Source organism: Telmatherina bonti (assembly GCF_933228915.1).
Source record: "Telmatherina bonti genome assembly, chromosome: 13".
Lineage (NCBI taxonomy): Eukaryota > Metazoa > Chordata > Actinopteri > Atheriniformes > Telmatherinidae > Telmatherina > Telmatherina bonti.
The window spans coordinates 19,017,265-19,033,547 of NC_136611.1; the positions used below are offsets into that span (position 1 = coordinate 19,017,265).

Genomic DNA, 16,283 nt, shown 5'->3' on the forward strand with positions numbered 1-16,283 from the left:
CTCTCTGAACACAGTGATTCCTTATATGAAAACAATTCATTAACACTGTCCTGGGTTATGTGTGTCTTTGGATAATCAAATTTCTGGAGACTTCCTACCTGCGCTCCTCCTCTAGTTGGTTCAGCAGCTCCACTTTCTCTTTGTCTGCAGCTTCTACCAAGGCACGCAGCTGATCCATTTTTGCCTCCATCTAAAAAAACAAAAAACAAAAAAAAACCCACACCAATGTTATTTTCAAAGACTTTCAAATTAACAGTATGAATGGATCAGTGAGCAAGCTGACCTGCTCTTGATCATCCCTGAGCAGAGTAATTTCTTGTTCCATCTCTCCAGCATGGCTGGTGGCCTTCGCAACTTCAGCTCTTTCCATGTCCCTCTCAGCCATTAGCTGCTCAATATGCTGTTGCTTCTCTTTCAGGGCTTCCTGTAGGGCTGTGGTGCCTGAAATCTTTCGATTATACCTTGACGATGTCTCTGTTAGCTGTACAAATTCAATAAGCATAACATGTTGAATGAGCACAGATTAAAACATGTGTATGCAATTTCTTAATATTGCCAACACAGAACATGTATGGGACTCACCAAGCCTGTTCGACTTGGCTTAGCGCTGACAGAAGAGGCCACCGAGCTCATGGTACTGATGGATGAGGCACTAGGGCTTCTTTTCAGCCCAGATGGTGTGGCCACTACTTTCCGAACTGTTGTTTTTGCTTTGGCTGGTGTGGTGGAGGGGAAACCGATACGTGTGACTTTGTGAACTGGAGCAAACAAGCCATATTTAGGCTGGCACTGAAAATATCTGGGGACAGATAAATGGAAAAAGGAAGAATAAAAATGTTAAATACTGGAAGACATGCGCTTTGAAAAAACGAAAACAAAAAACTTCTTTGAAATATCCAAAGACCACTTGACTTCTGCACCTTGTGCCTGCCACTGCCCCATCATTCTTTCCAAGAGGCTCATCTAGTTCCACACCACACCACTCGCCTTTGGCAAAATCTGTTTCTCCAAGGAAACGTACCACTCCAGCTTTTGTACCACCAACCTGAGAAGGAAACGCCAAACATTAGCCCCCATTTAATCCTCTTAACAGATAAAAGAGGCCTAAAAAGTAATCAGCTTTGCTTGCTAAAAACCCTGAGTGAGATAATTCCATAAAAGCAACAGAAACAAAAATATGCTGCTTTGAACAGAATAAGGTCAGATTAATAGCATTAAAATCCTTGTTTCTCTTGTGATCATTTTAAAATACATAGTTGCAAGGTTTACATGATAATACATGATACTGTTAATGAGCACATTTCCTTAATAGCCCCACTGGAAAGAGATACTTCCTCTTAGCATAATGTGCTGCAAAGCCTTTAGGTTGAAGAAAGGGACAAAAAGAGAATTCATAGGATGAAGGAAGGTTGTCATTGACTTATAAGCAGCTCTACAGGACTGAGCGTAGATGGCTAAAACTCAAGTATGTCCACTAGCTTACAGGGTGGATGACAGCTAAATTAAATTAAACATCTTTCCTATGTTAATTTCTCTCATTCTTAAGAAAGAGAGGGGCTCCATGGGTCATATGATTTAAAAAATACTTAAACAAACTTTACCAAAACACGGTCACCCATCTTCAGTTCCCTTTCGCCCTTCTTCACTGATCCAGTCTCTGAAAGGTTGGAGACGGATTCACTGTTGGTGCGCGCAAGATTAGAGGATGCAGTAGTTGTTGTAGTGGATGAGGTCTTCTTGGCTGCCACAGCACTTGAGGGTATGGCTGATTTCGTGGCAGGTGTATGTGAGGCTACGCTTCCAACTGAGGGAGTGGGTGATGCTGCACGGGATGGGGGTGCAGTCTGAGTTCCATTAGCTTCCCCCTCTGTGCGAGACAACTTGGAAGGGCGGGTAAATATCCCTCGAAGAGCTTCGCACTGGAAGTACCGCACACCTGCCACCGACCCATCATTCTTACCAATTGGCTCATCTAGGACAATCCCTGCCCACTGTCCTGGGGCGAACTGTGTCTCTCCTAAAAACTGTAAGTAGCCAGGCTTATTTCCATTCACCCATACTCGATCCCCAATCTGGAAGCTCTCCTCAGCATTCTTGCCATCTTCTCCACTGGCACTTGCAGTTGATTTGTCAGCCACAGCAACTTTAGCTGAAAGATAACAGTTCATCCATTTAGTAACTAACTTAAATTAGCCACATTAACCAATTCAGTTTAGCTCATTGTTGGGTACTGGAGCACTGCCTTTTCAGGTGAAGTTGATTATTCTTCTTATAAGTTACATATTTAGCTTGGCAATAAATAAACATGGTGTCCAAAATCCCAGTGTACTGTGTGAACACACGCAATTCAACACTTCCTTAAGATAATATAAAAATAAAAAAATAATCAACTTATTTAAAACCAGGGAAATATAAATGTGTAACATTAGCCTAATAATACAGCTGGAAATAAATCAGCTTGATCCTTGCAGAAACATTATCAATGATATCCACAGCCAAGAAATATTAGATGGCATAAACAACAACAACAACAACAGCTGAACCTTACCTGTGCTTGGGTTGGTCTTAGGGGCTCCAGGTCCAGGTGGCCTAGCAATCTTGCTTGGCACTTTGATCCCAGTAGGCTTTGCTGTGCTCATATTTTCAAGTGACCTGACCCACAAGGCTTGTATCCGTTAGTGGGGACCATCAACACAATTGTCCACCTCACTGATGGCAAAGTTGTCTCACCACACCAAAGTAAGGATGAAATTAACAAAAAAAGAAGAAAAAAAAAAAAAAGAAAAAAAAATCAGGAAAGGGGAGAAGGGGAAAAAGTGATGTTTATGAAAGGAACCCTGTTGAGAGAAAGAAAGAAAATTCAATCATTATATTTACTCAGACATATATTTTAACACAACACAACGCTAATGTCTAAAGAAAGTATTATTTAAATCATCATATGTATAACAGTAGAAAGCGTGTCATTTATGTTGACAAGAATTAATAGCCTTTTATAAACTAGTAAATAGACAGCACATATGTCCATGAGGTATAATCACTGACTTTGTTTTAGGTCCTCTGGTAATGGAGATATTTTGTTACTATTATGGCAACAAGCTCTTCAATACACACACAAAAAAACGTGACATCTATATTTAAAAATAACCCGTCAAAGGCCAATGTATGACAACAATCTTGAACTTCTGAATAGCTCAACATACGAGACCTTCATCACAATACACAGCATCAAAAATGTTTTCACTCAATCTGCAATCTAAATTCATGTAAGGCAAGCTGTCAGCTTTCCTAAAACAAGATTACTGTAGAAACATGACCAGCAGCAGCAGCAGATTATCCTGTTTGTCAGATTACCACAACACAGACACAGATTGGCTAAATGCTCTATTGACACTGAGTCTACCTCTGCCTGCTGTCAGCCATACATTTTGAAACAGTTTTTTTTTTCTTTTAAATACAGGCATTATCATCACTGGCTAAATAAAAGAAAAGCATGCACACTTATTGACTGTGACAACAAGAAACGTGTAGCTTTCAGAGGCACTTCAGAGATCAGCTGCATCTCTGAAATGGCTCTGCTGAACTGGAGCACAGAAACACCAAGTATGTTACTCCTAATCCACATCACTCAGTCAATGAAGGCTAAATGCACACAAACAATGATAAAAATGCACTCACACCATTCATAATTACAATTCTATGGTGACAAATGTACACACATGGTTACTATAGCCTGGAAAGTGTATAAAAACATTAGGGCTGCACAAAATTAGAAAAAACTGACAATGCATTTTTTCTGTGTCATGTAGCCTACTCTTGAAATTGATGAGAACATAAGATTAATTTGCCTCCTACACTGAAGGACCTCCAATGTGACCATTGCACACATACACATTGACAACACTCAAACAATATATTGTTAAGTTCTAATAGACATGTTTGCACCAATGTGAAAGATGCCTTCCTGATATTCTGCTACTGATCACTTTAAAATAAGATTTAGATAGTACATTCTGAAATGCACTTTTAACACTGTTTAGGCAACAAGAGCACACAAAACTGTGGATAACACTGAACAACTTTGAAAGACAAAAACATGTTTGAATTTTTCATAATGTTTTTGAATTCAGATAATCTTGAATGCATTCAAAATCTTATTCTCCCACATAAACCGTAAAGCCATTTGTTTGAGTGATTCAGAAAAAACAACAACACTGGACTTGCTCTGCTGGATCAAATAAACACACCTTTAATTACAGAAAACACCTAAGGGCTACAGTATGACACTGTCAAAACAGCCACGAGGAGAAGCTCTCTCACTCCTTTTGAGACGTTTCTCAAAAGAATGAAGGGCAGTCATCAGCCGACACGACCTACTTTGGACATAGTGTTCCAGTTTTTTCTTGATGTGCTACGAATGACACTTATTACTGCCCTCTAGTCAAAAGAAATCAAGAGAAAGAAAGAAAGACAAAAAGGAAAATACTTCCATGGCAAAAAATAGAATGGCACAAATTTATATCAATAGAAAAAAACTTTTTTTCAAATTTTGCAAAAACTATTACCTAATCTTTTAATTTTAAATCAATATTTATTACAGTTTTACAGAAAAAAAATCTAAAAGGCAAAGTGATAAACTGGCAGTCAACTAGACATGATCCATTTAAACTCAAAAATTCCCCACCACAGAAATGTTAATCTTTTGCCACTGACTCAGTCTAATCTCTAGCTTGGGAGCAAACCAAATTCCAATGATTGAAAATGTTAAAAGGAATTAATACGCCAGTGTAATATAAAGTAAAATTCTTAGACTTAAATCAAATCCCATGCAGTATGCTTTCATTTCCTCTCTTTAAAAAAGAAGAACCAAAAAACATGTAGTTAGAAATGCTATAAAATAGAGCTGGGATTGTCAAACATTAAAATGATAATGACAAACTATTTTTAAAAGAGAATTTCCCATTTCTAAAAGATATAATATAAACCATGAACACAACTACTCAGTGTTTGTCCTCTACAATCCAAAGCAGGTTTAACACTTTAAAGTAAAACTGAAAACATATTTCTATCTCTATAAATAGATATAAAATGTGGAGGATATCATCTAAATAAAATTCATACAGTATACGAGATACCTGACTGAAGGTTGGAAACTACTACACAAGTCCACAAGGCAGTGGACTTTCATTTCAAAATACCTTTCAGTGGGTTAATATTAGCAAATGACCTAACCATAATGGAACCAAGCGCTGGCCTGATGTTACACTTCTGGATCACACAAGAAGGATAAAATCTTATAACCCTGATTCAGTCAAGTCATGAATTGTTAACCCCCAAAACAAACGTACATCTTGACAACTTTATCTCAACATTATCTGATGTAATTCACACTCCCTCTTGGTTTAACATTAAACAATCAAAGTTAAAGTTGTTCCTTCCTGAGGAAACATCTGCTGCAGAAAGTGTAGAAAGGCAGAGCTATCCCAGCTCCTCTTTTCACATTGAACACATGTGTGAGAATAACAATTCTCAGTCTAAATTCACACATTTAACCCAACTTCTGCAACACTTTCCAGTGAACCACACAGTCTCAGAAACTGCTTGGAAAACGATCATATTCCCTCACAAATGGAAGCTATTTTCTTATAAACCTTGGGAAACATTGACAGAATTGACGCTGCAAGATTCATACTAGTATAAATACAAGTATAGAGACGGAACTGAAGAAAAGCGTTGGCAACACCCTGAAGCCCTGGTCCTGCTCCCAGTCCATAAAAAGCTGACGGAAATGCTAAACCACAAACCCTTAAGTCGCACATTGAAACTACAACACGATGGCATGCGCTTTGTGGGTGACTGGTCTACGAGGTGGCCTGTTTAACTTGTCCAGTCACCTCTGCCTGTAGCGAAATCTGTTGATGAGGTGGCACATCTGTTAGAAATACTGCGGTCAAGTGAGTCTGCACCCCTGTAATAAATTGACTTGTCATTTAATTCAACAACCTACGTATCCGACCAGAAGATAGGAATATGTCGCATATGAAAGCATTCTATCTGTTAAACAATAATAATCGGAAGCTAAATGTCTGAAGCAAATTCCACAAGTCCAAAAGTCTCCGCAATGTCACCGACGTTTCAGCAGGGAACACACAAGTTCAGAGACAGCGATATAAACAGCTAGATTTGATCACCTGTACAGATAGCTTCCGTATCATGCGGCTGCACTACGCAGTCCGCGAGCTGAACCGTCTTCTGTTCCACTAATCTGTTTGTAATTATGGTAAAACGAGACGTGATTAGTTGCTAAGTAACATTAGCAACGAGGCCCGAGAAATACGCCGGTGGTCAGGACCAAAAGAGGGGTTGGTTAGCTAGTTAGCTAAACTAACACCTCAAGTAACATCTACACTACCTGAACAACTTTCTCCCAGGGTCTGTTCTTGTTTTTCGGTCGCAAATGAAACAGCAAATACTTAAAAACAAGACTTTGCCGCGAGCCACTACTGACCTGATATGTTCCCCTGAACAAGTGCTTTCTTCTGAGGAGAAAATGATAAAGCTAGCGGGCTAAGTACTACACCGCGACTGCTCGGATCGCGCACGGGGAACCAGACACAGCCCAGCGCACGAGCACGAGACGCTTGTCCAACTGCTGACAGGAACGTCAGGGGTGGGTGCTCAACAAAGATATTATGTTCAGCAAGATGTAGCACTCATTTCAGGGACAGCTCTTCCATTACAAAAAAAGAGTTAAATGTAAGATGTTCATAATACTAGAAAAGCATAGGTTTGTATACGCTGGTAGTCATGATCGGATCCTACTTTTTGAAAATACCAAGTAATACATGGAAACCAGAGTTTAAAAACTTGTGGTTTTTGACAGATGAAATCTGGTCATCAGCTCAAACGTTTAACGCAATGGTGCACGCCCAACTTCGATCTTCGAGATGTACCATCCTGAAACTTTTAGATGCAACCTTTGTCCAATACACCTGAATCAAATGAATGGCTGGTGACCAGGCCTCTGCAGAGCTGAAAGACGTGCAGAAGAGAGAATTCAGCTATTTGACTCAGGTGTGTTGGACAAGGGTTGCTTGTAAAAGTTTCAGGAAGGTACATCTGGAAGATCGAAGCTGGGCACCCCTGGTTTACATCATCACACAATATAAATGTTTCCCCTCCATTCTTAACATAGTGCACGTAAGTGTGTATCATAGCTTGGTGCGTGCGTGCAAGTTAAGTTTTTCGAGTGTGTAAGTGTTTACTACATTGTTTTTAAAATAGCTGGCATTTAATTATATCTTATCCATACATAGATTTGATTTAGACCATCAACATGTAATGTAAAAAGTCTTGACTGACCAAATAAAGCACTGAAGCAAATACAAGCATGTTTACTAGGTGCTTTTAAACCAATCCAATTGGAATTAAAAAATAAAAAAGGAAAAAAAACAAACCAGAGCCACTTAAACATCAGCATACGAATACAGATCAGCAATGAACAAATTTTACATAAAAAAAACACCAAGTAATTATACAAAAATGTCAAACAGGTTGAAATCAATTTTGTTGAAGCATCTCTAAAAAGCCCACCCTCATGACATTTTTACAGATCAAAGGTATATACATTACAGACTAAAAGTCTCTGAAAAATCATGCTTAATAGAAATGAAAATCTTTTGATTTAAAAAAAAAAAAAAAGGTTCCTCTGGTTGTACTTTGAATCAAGGCGATTCATTTTGTTTTTTCTTAGACAAACTTCGTGGAGAGCTTTTGAGTAAGTCCCGAATCCTAAGGTATGTTCCTGTGGCTTCTGCTACTTCTGTGAATTCAGGTGTTTCTTCAAATGGAACAATGCCAGCGGCAAACCTGCTTCGATGGGGAACAGCTGTAATCTTCTCCACATGCTCAGGACCACAGTCTCCAAACCCCTGATGAGAAAAATCTGGAGCAGGACTCTGTGGACTGTCATCTTGGGATTTGATTGGACCAGGACTCTGTAGGCTATCATCTTGAGATCTGATGGGCTTTGGGCTCTCAGAACTGTCATCTTCAACTTTGATAGGCCTTGGACTTTGACTGAAAATGTCTTGCATCTCAGGTTTCTTTTGATTTTCACTGGTATGAATAGGTTCTGCAGCTTCCACCACATCCATTTCCTCCCCACCATCTTTCATCTCTGTGTCCACATGGGCAGGTGTGGACACACTTGGTGAGCTGGGTGCAGGTGTTCCCAATGCAGGTGTATCACAGTCACTATTGGTTGCAGTGTCTGCACTTTCCAGAGCTGCCCAGATCAGCCTCTGTTGCTCCTCCAGTTCCTCAAGAGTAAGCTCATCCTCTGTTCCCTCCACAGCTTCATCGATTACTGTCCATTTATGACCTGGCAGAGCTGGTGAGCCATTGGTGGGGGTTGGTGGTGGTGTGCCTTTAGGAAGAGGTGGGGGAGTGGGCGTAGCAGGAGGAGTTCCCTGTGGCAAAGGAGGAGGTGAGCTGAAGCAAGGGGAGCCAGGGGGCAGTGGAGGTTGGAAATGGAAGTCGCCAGAGCCGGGACAATACGGTGTTCCTGGATCTGTAGAAAAGAGCAGTGGCCAAAATACTGGTCAACAGGTGCCAAAGTCTGACTGAGATGATTGCAGAAATTTCTTCAAAAGGACTGCTCAACAAAATGTTAGTTAACAAGTGATGTAAACTATATTAGATTATCAAGTTTGTTTTGTAGTTTTTTGTTTGTTTTTTTTAAACATTTCTACTGAAACATTCAAAAGCAATATCATGATCTTCACAAAAATATCTATTAATACTTTGTCAAATAAAACTTATTTAAATGACGGCTGTTTTTCTTATTCCTTAACGGGAGGGTATAAATAAATTGGACGACAACTATATACACTATGTTGCCAAAAGTATTCACTCATCTATTCAAATAGTGGCATGTAGGTCTTTTGATCACTTCCAAGGCCACAGGTGCACCCAAACCAAACACCCTAGCATGCAGACTGGCTAGTAAACATTTGTGAAAGAATGCTACCCGTGCAACAAGCCAAGCTGGGAAATTTCTGTGCTGCTAAATTCTCCGCAAAAAAGCTGAGGCACTTGAAAACAACAGTGTCTCAGCCACTAAATGGTAGCCATGTATGACAGAGCAGGGTCAGCTGATGCTGAGATTCGTAGTGTGGAGAGGTCCCCAACTATAAACTTCCAAACTTCATGTAATCTTCAGATTAGCTCCGCAATAGTACCCAGACAGCCTGGTGGTTGGGCTTCCATGGGTGAGCTGCTGAATCCAAGTCAAACATTACCAAGTACAATGCAAAGTGTCAGATGCAGTGGGGTGAAACCCGCCAACACTGGACTCTAGAGCAGTGGGAACTAGTTCTCTGGACTCACTTCTTCATCTGGCAATCTGACAGACAAGTTTGGGTTTGACGCTTGTCAGGAGAACGGTACATGTCTGACTGCATTGTGACAAGTATGAAGTTTGATGGAGTGGGATTATGGTGTAGGGTTGTCAGGAGCTGGGGTTGCCCCTTTAGTTTCAGTGGAAGGAACTTCGAATGCTTTAGTATACTAAGATTTTGGACAATTCCATGGTCCTAACTTCATGGGTACAGTTTGGGGATGGTTTCTTCCTGTTCCAACATGACTGCACACCAGGACTAACAACAAGGTCCATAAAGACATGGATGGGTGAGTTTGGTGTGAAAGAATGGTAAAAAAAAATTCCCATAAACTCACTCCTAAAGCTTGTGGAAGGTTTTTCCAGAAAACCTAAAGCTGTTATAACAAATGGTGGGCCGACATCATATTAAGAATGGGTTACTTAAGTTCATATGCATGGAAAGGCACTGCAGATGAGCAAATACTTTTGGCATTACAATATATCACTCAAAACTTAAAAAAGGAAGGTAATTTAACAAAGAAAAACTTGATTAAGTTCAAACTAGACAGAAACTGAAATTAAGCAAACTATTTTCTCATAGTTTAGAAAACTGTTTCATAAAAGCTTAAAAGTTACCTGATTTGCCCTAAACTTCACACCTTCTGGCAGGCAATCTTTATGACAATATCATTTATATGTAAGAGGAATATTGAATCATGTTCTATAACTGCTCTATTTGGGGTTGGCCCTCCAGGTACACCAATTACATGACACCAGGCCGATGCAATAGCATTCATGACACTACTTGCAAGACGCTTAATACCGCTAAACTGGAAAAAAAAAGCCGTCCCCACATCTCATAAGCGATGGATAGAGGATGTTATATCACACTTGAAGCTCGAGCATTTGAAGCATACTGTCAATGACTCTATTCATAAATTTATTGTGACGTGGCAGCCATTTCTATTATATTTTAAGACTGAATTTAACAGAGTAAGGCCCAGGCCCCTTCCCCCTTTCCCACCCCAATTTTCCTAATTATTGTTTATTTGTGACTTATTTGCATCTTTGTTGACATTGTTTTGTAGTTCATATTGTTGTTACATCTTTAAAATTCAATAAAAAGATTTGAATAAAAGTTACCCGATTCAATATCCATATCCGAGCTTCTGTCTGATATCCGATCAGGGCTAGACTTATTCTTCTTCCTTTGCTGTTGGTATGAGTCAAATTCTTGGTGTCTTTTGTTGCTGGTAGCACCAGGCTGTTGGTAAAAAGTAAACATGCAATGAGAACATTTTGTGGTACTGATCAGCTTGTACAGACATTGCCTCTTCTTTCCACCAGTGTCAAACAATTGAAAAGGCAATTGTTCCATTAATAATAATATGGTGGTTCACATAATGATGTCTTGAGTGACTAAGTAACAGATGTCTTAACAATAACAAGAACTGTTCTCAAGAGATAAGTATTACAAATTGACATGATAAAATGAAAGAAAGGACTAAATATAAATTCACCAAATATAGCTTGTCTGGGTTTAGAACAATGCTATGATTAAAGAATTACATACATAGAATTCAGTTTTTGCAAATATTGTGCCCTGTGACATTAACAAAGTTTACTCAAAGCTAAAAAGGAGTTTTCACAGTATAAATGAGTTCTGAGTCACATGTTTTGAGAGGAAAATCTAATGTTTTTATACTATAAGACAAATACCAGAGGAAAGTTGCTGGACAGGTAGGCTGCATAGTTTTGCTTCATGTGGCTGCTTTGTATTGGAATTGAACCATATTGCATGAATTCCTAAAAGTAAGAAATATATTTGTTAGAAGGACAAAATACACACACATGCATTCTGAACTGTCATTGCAAACTATCCACATTGTCTCTGCTTTGTAGGAGTCAGTTTTGGTCGGCCATCAGAGAATCGCTTCTGGCTCAGGAACCAAAGCATTTGACAGTTAGAGAGCAAGCCTCTGTATGAGGTTCTCTGTGTTGAAAGCCAGTGGGCAAGAAATATGAAGAAAAAAAAATTACCGGCATTATGTAATGGTAAATACACACACATACATTAATATATATATATATATATATATATATATATATATATATATATATATATATATATATATATATATATATATATATATATATACATATACACATACACACACACACACACACACACACACACAGAAGGTGATGTTGTAAGACTTACATCCTTCACTTTATATGGCACAGCTACATTAAAGCCTGGAAAATCTACCAGTTTGGAAACGTCATAAGAAATGTTTAGTGTATTGCTGCCATCTGTAACACTGCCATCATTGGATACTGTAGAAGGAGACATAAGAATATGAGAACAAACTCCAGATTATATGCATTTCAAAGTTATGTTTCCCTCTAAATTACTAAAATTAAATTGTCGTAATACCGTTATTTTCTTAAGGGAAAATAACATACCATTTCCATCATACAGAGATAGACCTGAATTCTCCATCTCTGCCTCTTTGAGCCAACCTGGAGGATAGCCTAGCTGCCTCATGCGATAAATCAGGGGAGGCAAGGTGTTGCCATCAATACCCAGTGCTGTCAACAGGTCCTCACTTTTCAAAAGCACAATGCAGCAAAAAAGAACAAAATGTATATGATCAAGATTCACTTATTTCATTCAATATTGCACTTGGATCACATTCTTTGCTGGTCTACATTTAAAAACAAACAAACAAACCCTACCTCATGACTCCAGGTTTGTATTTGGCAAACCGTTCCTCTACTTCATCTGCATGGTATCGTTGGCTACTCTGCATGGCCTGGTTGTTCTGATTAAACTCCTTTCTTCGTTCGTTAATTGCAGCCATGTCTTTCGGCTAGGAAGGCAACAATGAAGCAAATTAAGTTCTGTTTCTTCCATCTTTACTCATATTATCAAAATAAAGAATGATACCTTGGGGCAGTCTCTAAGCTGATGACTGATGGAACCGCAGTTGAAACACATAGACTTGGGTCTATGAAGAGGAGATCAATGAAAACCTCATTAAAAAAATCAAAAGTTAGTATAAAAGTATCCAAATTCAATAGAGATTAAACAAATCTGGTTATACCTTCTGTCTTTCATTTCTATTTCCTGTCCATCAGTTCCAATGACTTGGTTAAATACCTGGTGGTAACTTTGTAACAATTCAGGAATTCAATTACATCTGTCATAGTGAACCAATTTTGCTGTAGCCTAAATTTGAGTGTTGTGTATTTTAAAATAAGCATACCCATTAAAAAAAAAAAAAAAAGAAAAAAGATATCTTTGGCATTAAAAACCCATCTTTTGTTGACAAACTATAAAGTTCCAATGGTTTTGAGAAAATGACAACATATGTTAAAGATACGTGGGAACATCCCATCCGTCGGTCAGCTGGGGGTTTTCATTTACCAGTGGCTGTCCAAGCTTGTCAACACTGAAAGAAGTGAAATATAAAACACTTCCAACAACCTAGGAGAGAAGACAGCATAATAAAATTTCAGATTTTCTTCATTTTACTAATTATTCTGAATTTTTCCCATAATAATATTAAGTACTTACTTTAAAGGCCTCTGTTGTTGTCTTTACATTACTGGCAGAAAACTTCTGTGGATCTTCATCCAAGGCAAAAGCTGAACACTTCAAAGAGTACAATGTATTTGTTTTTATTAACAGTAAAGTCATAGCATTATACACACATACAAATATGCAAACACTAGTTTCAGATCTTGCTGTTATGTTGTTGCTGATACTGCTATAATTCAATCTAACTAATTTATTGTTATAAAACGCATACATTTACGATCATAGTTTGCACAAATACCTGCGGTTTCATGTGAAAAGATGATTTCCTTTCCTTACTTGGTTTTTGATACTTCAAAAACACACTGCAGATGCAGTCTTCAATTTCTTGACGGCACTGTCTAACAGGGAAAACCTGATTATAATAATGTCAACTAAACAAAATTCGCAGTCAATCATTGCTTGAACCCTCTAAAATGAAGTAAACTCAACTTACTTTGATATAATGTTGTTTGTAAAAAGCAGCTGCAGAAGTGGTCCGTCCATGTTTACGTCTTCAACTGTGATCCCGCTGTTAAACCAGGAAGAAATTAATCGGCGTAGTTAGTGAATAGTTTCGTTTCACTGGATATTAGCAACAATAAGTGTCCAAACAAACATTACCTTGGTCTTGTCAGAATATTCAGCTTACGTCGTAAATCTTTATGTGGCTCAGATGTTAAGAAAGCAGACAGAAAATCTACAAAATAATGCATTACCATGATTGGTTTTTTTTCTGTTTTGGTTCTATTCGCGAAACTCCCTGTGCTAGCAAACATGCTACATACATGCTACATACACAGTGCTAGCATTCGCTGCCATAAGGATATTCTCCGCGGTGAGTCTTTCAATTTGGTCTTCACACTCCTCAAGCCTGCTCCGAAGTTGGTTCGTCTCCTCTTCATTTTCTTCATCGCCATCTGAAAAGCGAATATGCCTCGGAGCTAACGGTGCATTATCATCAAGCTGCTGAAAGAGCTCGTTATCCCCAAAATCAACCTCAGCCATTTTTACGTTGCACTGTGACGCAAAGCACGAAACGCCAGTTCGAAGGTCATAGCCATAGCAACTTCCCTTCGCGCTCATTGGTCCTTCGTAGGTCACGTGTTGCGGAAATGTATCCAGGGTTTTTTTTTTTTCTTTATTTGCTCACAGCACAGGCTTCACGATTGATGTAATAACAGTAATATCGCATTTCTCCAAAAGTTATCCTCACAAAACGCAAAAAAACTCAAGGCAGACACGATATAGCTGTTAATATACGATTTACTGTTTAAAGACAGGCTTGTCTTTTTCTGTTAGGAGTACTGAGTGCTTCAATCACTCCAGTTTTGCAGCATTGTGCTTGGTTTATGTGAAATCCGGTTTGTTGAAGCTGTGTTGAGCGCTTTTCTGACTTTACAGTGTCTCCTTCAATAGTAAAAGCAATAAGTTAATCTTCAGATTATATGAGCTCATCCTGACTGATTGGGGAGTTCACAATGTCAGGCTGTCCAACAACCCATTTGACTTTACCTCAGTGGGACGGGGGTTCAAGGAAAATTCGCTTTATTTATTTGGTAAATTTAACATCATTCAGACTTACAAAATGTCCCGAACAGGTAAGTTGTTTGTCTTCATATTTTTGGCATTTGTATTTTGCGAAGATGGCAGTATTTTTACGCAGGGGGTGTTATGTCAGACACAGGTGTTATTGCTAGGAAGGACGGACAAACTAATATCGAAAATAAATATAATCGCAGAAAACATTAAGCAGTCAATCAATGAGTGTCTAAAATACATGCATTTCTCGAATGACTGAACGTACTCAATCATTTAATGAATGGATTAAAAAAAAAAAAAAAAAAAAAGTCATGGAACCATCTTCTGCTTTCCTTTAATTCTACGATAAGAAAACACACACCTTCACTTTCTAAAAAGGGTGACTTTGTAATTTACATCTCTATTTAAGGGTGCAATGATTCCACTCTATTTGGGAGCTGATCTCCTCTCCAATACTGACATCCGGACAGAAAACCATCCCAGGTACCATGCTAAGTTTGCCAAGAAAGGATTTGCTACAAAGATACATTTTTCTCCAGGTAACAGAAATAAGAGAAAATTGTATTAACCTGGAGGAAAAAAATGTAATGACTAACACAGCTCTTTCTCTTCTCCCACCCCCAGCATTCAGGTTCCAGGGCTTGAAGGTTGCTGCTGCAAGTAACAGCCTGTGGTTTTACAGCATTCAAGGACTTTTTCGATTGGCCTTTGAAACATATGGTAAACAAGAGCAGCTGGCAGTGCTGGAAAACCTTCAGGTACTTGAATATTGTCTGCAATCTGATGTATTTGGTTCTTTTCTTTTTTTTTTTTTTTTTTACACACATGCAACTTAATTTATAACTTAAGATGGTTATTTCTTCTCTGTAGGACATTTGGAAATCACAGATAAATGACAGTCCACTGAAAATGAATTACAACCTCTGTACGCAACTTGACCTCACAGTGTCAAACATCATTCCCATTACACAATCAAACAGTGAATTATCTAAACCTCATTCCACTCGGGTTCTCAGGGAACTGGTGGATGTGTGTAGCAGTGATGAAGCCGATACATCAGCAGACCATGATTATTGTTCATTCCCTAAGAACAGCTTGCAAACTGAGGAAAGTCCCTCAGTTGTGTTCAGATTGAAAGAAAAGCTACACAGCTTGGATGACCAACTTTCCTCCCAACCTCATACATCCCCAGAACGACTGGAGACTATCTTTCTTCTTTTGGAGAAAGTTGATCGGTACATGAAAGACAATTTTGATGAGAAGGATGCGGCAGAATCTGTGTTAGCTTTGTTAATGGCCAAAGACTGGACCAAAGACTCTGTATATTCAAGTTACCTGCTTACTTGTATGGGACGTTGGCTTGGCCAGCAGTTTCACGCAGCCAACAGCTCCATCAGCCAGAAAGTAGAGTGCTTTAAAGTTCAGCACATTGAACAAATCAGTGATTTGCCACCTGCTGAGGAACTGGCCACTGAACTGTTCCCTGAAGCCATGCAAACACTACTGCTTCACTGGATGGGCTTGTGTGAGGAGTCCACCCTGGACAAGAGGCACAGTGAATACCCAATTCTGCTTCTAATCCTTGAGTTTGCAAACCATAACCTCATCACTGGCGTGGCACATGTTCTGTACTCAAGTCTAATATGTAAATGAGACCTAAAGAAGACTTTCAATGTTTAACTCGTTTCCCTATCGACCCATCACTCTGAAGGGGTTGCATCAGCGAGTCCTCGCACGGGTGAATTGGCACGTTTCACAAGACAAGCGGCTGTATCATCT

At 38.9% G+C, this 16,283-nt stretch overlaps 2 protein-coding genes across 2 annotated transcripts in view; both read right to left on the reverse strand.

Annotated features, from left to right (window-relative positions):
* The window catches only part of clip1a (CAP-GLY domain containing linker protein 1a), a 30,266-nt gene extending 23,647 nt beyond the window's left edge, over nt 1-6,619 (reverse strand). Inside the window, exons 1-7 of the mRNA XM_079251363.1 lie at nt 6,509-6,619; nt 2,549-2,837; nt 1,602-2,149; nt 921-1,045; nt 583-799; nt 284-481; nt 99-190 (exon numbers count right to left, since the gene is read on the reverse strand). Of these exons, the coding sequence (XP_079107489.1) occupies nt 99-190; nt 284-481; nt 583-799; nt 921-1,045; nt 1,602-2,149; nt 2,549-2,639 (1,271 nt within the window). The 5' untranslated portion in view covers nt 2,640-2,837; nt 6,509-6,619. The remainder of the gene's footprint in view (nt 1-98; nt 191-283; nt 482-582; nt 800-920; nt 1,046-1,601; nt 2,150-2,548; nt 2,838-6,508) is intronic.
* Nucleotides 6,620-7,405: 786 nt separating this feature from the next.
* Nucleotides 7,406-13,977, reverse strand: zcchc8 (zinc finger, CCHC domain containing 8). The gene is made up of 14 exons (XM_079252086.1): nt 13,790-13,977; nt 13,587-13,626; nt 13,420-13,494; nt 13,225-13,324; nt 12,963-13,040; nt 12,769-12,872; nt 12,490-12,555; nt 12,333-12,393; nt 12,122-12,255; nt 11,849-11,991; nt 11,604-11,719; nt 11,102-11,188; nt 10,526-10,646; nt 7,406-8,572 (listed from the first exon to the last, which is right to left on the reverse strand). Exons 1-14 carry the CDS (start codon nt 13,968-13,970, stop codon nt 7,725-7,727), a joined length of 2,154 nt encoding a protein of 717 aa, XP_079108212.1. The 5' UTR covers nt 13,971-13,977; the 3' UTR covers nt 7,406-7,724.
* Between the last annotated feature and the right edge of the window lie 2,306 nt (nt 13,978-16,283).

What these genes read in the sequence shown, in the direction of transcription:
- zcchc8 (XM_079252086.1), bottom strand. Translation starts at nt 13,970, where the DNA reads ATGGCTGAGGTTGATTTTGGGGATAACGAGCTCTTTCAGCAGCTTGAT. An exon ending in GACGGATGGGATGTTCCCAC is followed by an intron (nt 12,556 to 12,768) that starts GTATCTTTAACA and finishes ATTGTTACAAAG; the next exon opens with TTACCACCAGGTATTTAACC. An exon ending in TGTCCAGCAACTTTCCTCTG is followed by an intron (nt 10,647 to 11,101) that starts GTATTTGTCTTA and finishes TTTTACCAACAG; the next exon opens with CCTGGTGCTACCAGCAACAA.